The 9155-nt window shown below is 54.7% G+C and overlaps 1 protein-coding gene across 1 annotated transcript in view; it reads right to left on the bottom strand.

Moving 5' to 3' along the window:
• Positions 1-388: 388 nt before the first annotated feature.
• MYO1H (myosin IH) overlaps positions 389-9155 on the bottom strand; it is a 43241-nt gene continuing 34474 nt past the window's right edge. Inside the window, exons 20-31 of the mRNA XM_041003596.1 lie at positions 8585-8661; positions 6993-7061; positions 6077-6161; positions 5384-5543; positions 4307-4390; positions 3189-3282; positions 2943-2998; positions 2303-2438; positions 1942-2012; positions 1686-1783; positions 737-860; positions 389-412 (exon numbers count right to left, since the gene is read on the bottom strand). Of these exons, the coding sequence (XP_040859530.1) occupies positions 389-412; positions 737-860; positions 1686-1783; positions 1942-2012; positions 2303-2438; positions 2943-2998; positions 3189-3282; positions 4307-4390; positions 5384-5543; positions 6077-6161; positions 6993-7061; positions 8585-8661 (1078 nt within the window). The remainder of the gene's footprint in view (positions 413-736; positions 861-1685; positions 1784-1941; positions 2013-2302; positions 2439-2942; positions 2999-3188; positions 3283-4306; positions 4391-5383; positions 5544-6076; positions 6162-6992; positions 7062-8584; positions 8662-9155) is intronic.

Below are 9155 nucleotides of genomic sequence, written 5' to 3'. Positions count from 1 at the left end.
TCCATTCACCTGCTGAGTGTCTTAGGAGAATCTTCAGTCCAACCTTTGGAACTTTGTAAGAGCTCGCTTGCTTCCCCACGTGATGTGTCACAGCAGTGCCTGGGGCAGCCTGACGCAGGCAGAGGATCCATCACTCACACTCCATGGTAAGGCCGTCCACCCCCACGACCGATAGGACCAGCTTCTGGCAGCAGATTGGAGGCAGAGCCAGAGAGGCCGGCCCAGGGCTGCGCTTGAGACACCACCCTGCCGCCTCAGCTGCCATCCTTCTCCTCCAGTAAGTTTCCTTGGAGACACAGCTGACTGGATCCAAGTCCCACTGTCCTGGCACCTTCCTCCAGCGGAGCCAAAATGGCAATGGCTGGGGGCAGATGCCACGCTTGCTTGATCAGGACTTGCTCCGCACCGACACCTAGGGGAGAGGCACCACAGTGTTGGAGACCTGCTGAGCCGCCACACCTAGTCCTGCCATCTCTGCGTCAGCACAGTGGGCACGCACAGGCTGTGAGGAACTGGCCGCAGTACCCTGAGGCAAGGCAGGGACTTGGGAGGTGCTGAGGAACTCAGCAGTCTCCTTGGCATTAGATGCCAGTGGGTTCCCTGAGCACATGTGGCATGCACTGCTGAGGGACACGGTGTGAGGGGAAGACTGCCCTGGCTCACGCGTCCAGTGGCCATGCAGCACTGGCATGCCTAGACTGCACCCCTGGTTCCTCTAGTGCTGTGCGCTGCCTACCTCTCCCCAAGCCCAGCCACTCACCACTGTTAACTGTCCGTTTTTATCTTTATAGATTTGTTCTTCTGGTCCCGTGTCGAAAACTATTGTGCCTTCTTTTCCAGGACTGATATAAAACTGTAAACTTGAAAGACAGAGCGACCTGTTACTGGCATACTCCTCACTAGTTTCATATTTGAATTCTTTCTGTATTGCAGAGTTGAGCAGTTGGTGGGGGGGAAGCCTATTTCCATTAGCCATGTAACTAATGGCAGTTCCTCTAAAACCAGGATGGCACATGCAGGTGTTCTCAGGGCCAGCCGCCCATGCCTCTTCCTGCTGAATTCACAGTGGATTAAGTGTTCCCCCAGCAAGGCAGAAACAACTCCACATTCTTACATCAGGCCGTAAAGGCAGCCTCCCGCTTGCTTGGCAGGAATTACTGGGCAGGCTGGAACAGCAGAAGCGAGGAGGAAGAAGCCCCAGTCCTGCCTCGGAGCAGCCAGCTCCGGTGGGCTGTGCGGGAGAATCCCCGCGGGCCCCTCAGCTCTGCGGCTTGGTGTCCTTGCGCTTCACCTGCCGCCCATGTAACACTGAAAAGGTGGCAGTTGCCTCAGAGTTACTGAGAAAATTCAGTAACACTATTCAATTCTGTGGGCCAGTTTTTTGCTTGTTTTTATACCCTTGAGAAATTGTAGCGCTTTTTCAGATCAATAAACAGACCCCACGTGGCAGTCCTGTGGGCTCAAACTGCTGTTCCACCAGTACCCAGAACCAAGGCATGGCCGCACCCTGCCCTGGCCTAGGGACAGGAGTCTGGAGTGTCTGCCCTCTCCACCCCATGCTGGGAGCCAGCAGGGTCTGCCTGTAGATGTGGGTGGAAAGACAAAATTACAGTTTGCAACCCCCACATTGCCCTGTGTTGCCCTATGTCAGAACGGCTTTCCCAGCTGAGGCTGGAATCGCCCACCTTCCTTGGACGATGTTGACAAGGTTCTCATTCTTAACCAGCATGACGAGCTTAGTGACGGCCTCGAACACGTGCTCGCACTGCAGGATGACATCGCCCTGCAGCAGGCAGGAGAAGACCACGCAGCAGGTCAGTGCCTAAAGCTCCAAGGGAGAACACCCAAAGGTGGAGGTTTCACAATGGCCACCCTCACATCATGGCACTGTCTGACCTTCCCTATTCCCCATCAGAGCATTGTGTGGTGGCCGCCATCTACCTTGTGCCTGCTGTCCTCAGGCAAGACGTGGATAACTAAGATTCCGTCACTCAGGTTGCTGGTGGAGATGCCTGAAGGCAGATCCGGAGTTAGGGACCAGGAAGGGAACAGCTGGGCCCAGGGAAATAAAGGCCTCTTCCCACCACCTCCTTCCTGAAATTCGCCCACGTGAGTGTGTGCATGCTGAGTAAAATGCTACCCAGGCCATTGTGCAAGGCTGTTATTGTCCCTCTTGGATGCCAGAGGGAAGCAGGTGCCAGCCTTGATACTTGTGCTAGGAGAAGGGCAGCCGTGAGCACAGAGGCCTGCCCCCTGTGCTTAATGTCCACCACTGGAGGCTTCTTCACCACCTGCTGAGTACCTTTGAGTGCTGAGTAATGGATTTTCTGCTTGATTTTGGCGAGTTCCACCACGTAAGCCGTCCTCTGAGTCAGGAGGAGCTGCCGCTGGCGCGCCTTGAAGCCTTTCCTGTCATATTTAATGACTGGGATACCGTACTGCAAGGAGGTCACCATCACCATGGGGGCAGTGGAGCCCCCGGGTGATCAGAGACGCACAAACTGTTTCTGCACCCAGCTCTGGCTGCAGAGGAAGCCTGAACCATGCTGCCCTGCCTCAGGGGTCTGTCCCAAGAGGCCGGCAGGCATGAGAACTGCCTAGCAGGGACTGTAACCCAGGTCCAAGGGGACAGTGACCTGTGGAGCACACGGAGAAGGTCATGGGCACTGCCTCTTGGTCAGCCCCTGGCACCTCTCCCTAATCGGGGACATCCTGTGATGGGATGCAGGGTGTTTTTTAGAATTGTACCTTAATTTCTAGGGTGAGGGAAGAAGACTAATAAGAGCAGCAGCAGGTATGTGGTGGGCAATACTTGGCACCTTGCCCTGAGCATCGGAGCTCTGGTCCCCCAGCTCGTCGCTGTGTCACAGCACACACACCCCCCCTGTTCTCACAGTGCAGCGGGGAGTACTGGTTGAGGCAGGGGATGCACGCTGCCATACCTGGATGTTCTCGTTGCTAATTTGCTGAAGCACCTTGGGGTTAATGTCTCCTTCATCTAAGGTGGGGGGGAACCAGACCAGCCCAAGTCAGGGCTGGAGCCCGGCCCTGCAGAAAAGCCGCAGCTGGCTGCTGGCTCTTGTGGGGTCCCCACATGTGCTGAGAACAGCCCGGGAACCAGGAATCAATACCCCCAAAGGTAGATTTGGGAAAGTGAGCAGCCATCTGTAGGCTGGGGAAGCATTTACCTATCCGGCTGTCGGCGAAAGGCTGACTCAAGCTTTCTGCATAGCCTTCTTTCTTGCCCCTGAATATCTCACTGGTGATCACCTTCTGCTGCATCTAGGAGACAGAAGGATGGTGGCCCAGGAGCCTCCCGGGAGAAACTTTAACATGTATTTGAAAGGCCTCCTGACTACTAGTTCTCACACCGCCCCAACACCTGCCAAATGGCTACAACAGCCAGATGAAAGCAGCCAGAAACTTCGCTTGGTGTGATGCTTAACGATAGCAAGATCTAAATCTCTTCATTTTCATCATTATTTGAGAGAGGGATCTCTGCCCCAGCCCCAACCACTGCCCACTCCCCCCAGTGTCTACAACCACCAAGGCTGCAACGGGCCAAAGCTGGGAGCCAGGAGCTCCAGCCAGTTGTCTTGTGTGAGAGGCAGTGCCTCTAGTACGTGAGCCATCACTACTCGCCTCCCTCCTGGCCTGCAAGAACAGGAAACTGGAGTCACTGACGGACACAGGACTAACACCCAGGTACTATGGCAGAGGATGCGGGATCCCAGGAGGCAGTTTTACTGCTTCTCTGACACCCTCTCTGGGCTGGGGAGCTGCAGGTCTACCGGCAGTGTCCCACACACATCATGGGTGTTACAGGAGCTGTGTGCTCCTGCAGGGGAGTCACAGCAAATTCTTGGTTTGGGCCATGGTACCCTGGGCATGCCCCTGGTAGCTGCTGGGGTTGGCACCTTTGCTTGCATTGTTGGCCAAATACAGCCTGCTGCCTACTTGTGTAACTTTAATGTGACACGTGGCTGGGCTGCCCACGTTCATGCTACACATTCCAGGCCTGAAACCCCAACCGTGTTGTCATTTATAGAAACCTGTGGCAGAAGGGGTCCTGCTCTCTTGGTGGAGCAGGGGCCATTTGGAGTGGGTACCCATGGTAACAGCATAGACGGTAACCATAGCAACAACCAGGCAACCCTCCTCAGGGTCTGTACCTTCATCCTCAGCTGCAAGACCCGCCTGGGACCAGTGTCTGTGGTCAACAGGGCGGACAAGAACTCGTGACACTGAAGATCTGGCTGAGGTACCCACACCCCCATGCACTGCCCTCCTGATGCCCCATCCCTACCATCGCTCTCCACTCTGCTGTGACACCATGGCAGTACTTCCGCACCAGGTTCCTCATGCACATCTTTCTGAGCAAAGTGGAAGCCTGTGTGTGTGGAGAACACACTTGTTGAACACCGGGGCTAGGGCAGCCGAACCAGAGATGCTTATGAGTACAGTTGAGGGGCTGGCGTTGTCACATAGGTCAGGCTTCTTGGCATCCTACATGAGCATAGGTTCATGTCCCAGCTCCCTGCTTGAGAAGCTGGTCCAAGTCCTTGGGGCCCTACACCCAGGTGGGAGGTCTGGAAGAAGCTCCTGACTCCTGGCTGGCTGGGGGAGTGAATCAGTGAATGGAAGCTCTCTATTGGGTTTCAAGGGCTCCAGAACTCTGGTGTTTTAGAACAAGCAGCTAACCGTGCAGTCTCTGTCCTGTGTTGGTTAACGAGGCCCCCCCGCTTGGGTATGCTCCATAAGGGGTCATCGTGGAGCCGGCTCTAAGGAGCTCCGGCTCCACGGGGCCAGTGTGGAGGCAGGAATCTCCCCACAGCCTCCACTGTCTGAGGCCAGAGTCTGTAAACCCTGCTGGGAGGTGAGATCCAGGAAAGCCACCGTTAGAAGTGCTTCAAGCACATTGCCCTTGGCTTTGTGGTGCTTACTGGGAGGCTGTTACCAAGCCTGGGGGCTTCCTCTCATAGTTTATATTATTAATGGCAGTGGAGCTTCCCAGATGTCCACAAGGGCCACAGTCAGGCCAAAGCACAGCTAAGAACTCCCTCAGGTCTCCTGTGTGCTGTCAAAGTCTTGGCTACTCAATCCTCCATCTGTGAGGGCATCTATTGGCAGGAAGGAGGAATCGTGGGCTGGGACTAAAACATCCTGCTTATGGCCATTGCACCCAGAAGGCCTCTGATTCTCATCTTGGAAGCTAAGCAGGGTCAGGCTGAGTAAGTCCTTGGCAAGGTAGACATGGGAGCCTTAACCTCCAGGCCAGATGCCTGGTGTGGTCCTTTTGCAAGGTCATACCGTGCTAAGGGAGCCCACAGAAAGAAAGGCGGATATGCAGGGGGTGGCCCCCAAGGCCCAGATGGGTCCTCACATTTTCCAGAATGCCCGGAGGTCTCAGCCAGCTCTTGTCCAGCACGGTCTTGGGGATGTGATAGCGCAGATTCAAGATGTAATTCTTGCGTACAAGCACGACGAACTGCTCGTTGTCAGGGCACAGGGGCCGGTGGCGGTGGATGAAGCCCTTGATGAATCTGCAGAGCATGCTGGAGTCGGACTGAGGCAAGGCCAGCATGGGAGAGGTTCTGTGGGTGAGACCTCTCCCCCATCACGCCCCGGGACGGGGGGTGAGCTTAATCTACCCCACAGATAGACCTCGGGTCAAGTCACTGAATGACTTGCCAAGCAAAAATACATGAGTGCTATGTGCTTATTTGCCTAAAAGCCAGGGTTCTGCTTTCCTTGAAAGACCAAGCCATCTCGCAGTGCCAGCCTGGCCTTTCTTCCAAGTGGCAGCTGACTGGAATGGAACGGTCTACTGCCCTTGGGTGGGGATGGAGCCCCAGCCCTCCCCTGCTGTGTTGCCCTGGCTTAAGAGAGCTGGTCAGCCACTCGGCCTGCCTGGCTTGACTCAAGCGAGAGTGACAAAATACAAATGTTCTGAGCCTTGGGGGCACCACCCAACCCAGGAGCTAAGGGCAGACAGACCAAGTTTTTAAAGACCCCTCAGGGCATGTGCAGAAGGCCCCCATGCTGCGCCTCGCCCGTAGCAGACGCAAGGACTCACTTTCTGACAACCTGTACGGCCCACTTTCTCCTGTGGGTCTCCATCCGGGCCAGGGCTCCGCGCCAGTATGCTTCCAGTTTGATGGCTGAAAGAGTTGGGTCCTGGTGTCAGAAGGCATGCCCAGCCGTGTGTGAACACACAGCAGGCCTTCTGTGCCCTCAGCACACCTCTGTGCCCCCTGCCAGCCCGGGAGATGCAAGCGCGGATCGTGGAGTCTGGGAACACCTGGACAGACAAGTGGATGGGAGGTGGCGACAGGGGCAGAAGGACAGGAGGTGCCCTGGGCAGCCCTGAGCTTTCAGGGAGAGGGCCACGCCCTCGGGCAGGAGTGGCTGCTGTGACAGCTGAGGTGATCTTGTCACTGCTTTTGGTCAGTCCCTAGCCGTGACTCCTAGGACATGAAAACCAGGTGCCCTTTTGTCTCCTGGTTTTTAAGAGCTTTCATTTCTCACAGGAGTAAGCTAAATGCTAGAAGTGACACAGGCACCTCTCGGTGCCACACCCCCTCCAGGGTGACACATGTACGTACAGTGATGCTGCCTTAGTGTGATCCTGCTTCCTGCTGATGGCCTGGGCAGAGCAGTCCAAGACGGCCCCAGCATCCACATGCGAGATGCAGAAAAAGCTCCTAGCTTCATTCTGGCCCAGTCCCTGACTTTTGTGATCCTTTTTGGGATTGAACTAGCAGATGGGAAATCTCTTTCCCTCTCTCTAACTATGGTTTTCAAATAAATATGTCTTTTAAAAAGTTATTCTTTCACTGTGTGCATATTGTAGATCTCACAGGACAGCAGGGTCTGAGCAAGCAGTGCCTCCAGAACAGGACCCCAAGGCAGCCCCCTTGACCTGCAGTTTCCAGGCTGGAGTGGGGAGAGAACCCCAGGGGGTGGGGTTGGGCACTCGGCTGAACTCTTACCTGCTTGTCGTTTCTTCACATATTCTCTCCTTTCCAAGCAGCCTTTATATGTGGCTTGGATTCTGGCAACTTAGAAGAAAAAAATTAAAGTCAAAGGACTTTGTGTGTTTGTCCAGGTGGTTGCGAGAGCCACAGGGGGACATCAGACACGGCTCTCAGTGCAGCGATGCCCTTGGTTCAGCATCACTGTTGGGAGTGTGGCACGTGATACTGCACCTGCTGCCGGCTGGAGTTTCACTTCCCTTTCCACAGGTGAGGAAGAGGTCCAGGATCCTCAGGTCCAGGCCAGGTACCTGCTTTCGTCCTGCCCACCTACACGAGGGCTTCACCCCTCCATCATCACTTGGCACCCAGGCACACAGGGTGGAGAGCCCTTCTGTGGCCGCACAGCTACCAAGGTCCCTACCACAGGCCACAGTCATTAAGCGCCTTCAACAGTGTCAGTCCCTGGGAGTGGATCTGGTGCCGACTGAGGCTCCCTGCAGCCTGGCTGAGCCTGCACCTGCCCTCATACTCAGCAGCTACCTGCTGCTACAGAGCTCCAAATCCAGCGGCAGGAATGGGCTTTGTGGCACAGTGGGTGAGGCCGTGGCTTGGGAGGCTCCTCATCCCATTGGAGTATTGGTGCTTGTCCTGTCTCCACTTCGCAAATTAGCTCCCTGCTACCGCAAGAGCTAAGAGACAGCAAATGGCCCAGGCATTTGGGTTCCCTGGCAGCCACCTAGGAGACCAGGATGGAGCTCCTGGCTTTGGCTTGGCCCAGCTGCACATGGTGGGGTCTTTTGGGGGGTGAGGAAGTATACCAGCTGATGGAAGGCCTCTGTCTCTCAAATAACCAAATTTCGAAACAAAACTGGAACAGCACCAACATTAAAAATCAGACCCAGCAGGTGTGATGATGACACAAGTAGACTTAGAAACCAGAGCATCTTCAGCCCCCGGCCCAGCTGCTTACAGGCAGTGCAGCCTTCAGGAAGCTGCCCACACCTGGGCCTCAATTTCCCCATGTAGAAAGCAGAGATGGCCACAGGGTTGAGAGTAAGGTGTGAAGAGCACCAGGCCTGCAGCAGACCCCACGTCACTCAGGGGCAGATGCTGGAGGCTCCTCCACCGGCTGGGGGCTCCAAGGACAAGCCTCCCCCCACCTCAGTACAATGATTCTGCATGACTTTCCCCCATCTGAACATTCCTTGTTCATCATTCAGAACCAACAGCCTGGCTGCAGACAGGGAAACTACACCTTCTAACACCAGCCATTCATGCATACAAACTTCCTAAAAAAGACATTAATGGGGATGGGGTGGGTGGGCTCACCTGGTTTTAGGACCTAACAAGGCACAACAGCATGGGAGTTTGTGCATGCATCCAAGCCCACCTTCGTCCCAACGTGCGCAGACGATGCTGCTTGCATCTGACGTGCCCAAGCCTTAAAATCCGTATGAGCCTAATTGTCCCGTCTGGTTCATTCCTTGCATTCCAAACAAATGCTTCTAAACATGCTATCAGATGCCCATGTTTAAGATTTACCTCTTCCCCCATCTAAATGTGTTTGTCTCAATCAGTGTGTGACAACCAAGGCAGGAAAACCATACCTAACTGATGTTTACTGAATTCAAAGGCGTCTTCAGTAGCAAACAGAGTTCTGGGAAACCGAATAAATATTTTGGTTCTAGAAGTGGGAAAAAAAGAGTAGGTTTTAATTACTAATTGTTAATTAAGATCCTTGGTGGGCTGAGACTTGGAGCTCAGTAAAGAGGGTGTCTGCTCATGGCAGGGCGAGAGATGTTGGGGTGAGTCCCAAATATAGTCAGAGTGTCCTTGCAAGAACAGGCAGGGGAGAAGGCAGCAGGAAGAGGAAGGCAGAACTCTAAGGGAGAGGCAGCTCCAAGCCAAGCTATGGCAGGAGCTGTCGGAAGCTGCCAGAGGCAGAGAGGATCCTTCTAGAGCCTCCCAAGGGGGCATGGCCACCCCTCAACACATCAGAAACCTGAATAAGTATCCGAGTACGTAAATGAACAAGTAAGATTGCTGTAATCTCTCTGCACTCCCCCAACCCCTAACCGTCAGCGACATTACATCTCCTGATCCCCATCTGCCAGTCCCACCCACATATCTACACATCCACGGTGTGAGAACTTCTCAGGTCAACCACTGGAGGGCAGC

Source organism: Ochotona curzoniae, unplaced genomic scaffold, assembly GCF_017591425.1.
Source record: "Ochotona curzoniae isolate NIBS_2020 unplaced genomic scaffold, NIBS_Ocur_1.0 scaffold_274, whole genome shotgun sequence".
NCBI classification, from domain to species: domain Eukaryota; kingdom Metazoa; phylum Chordata; class Mammalia; order Lagomorpha; family Ochotonidae; genus Ochotona; species Ochotona curzoniae.
Note: the sequence above shows the minus strand (reverse complement) of the source record. Positions and strands in the feature narration are given on the sequence as shown.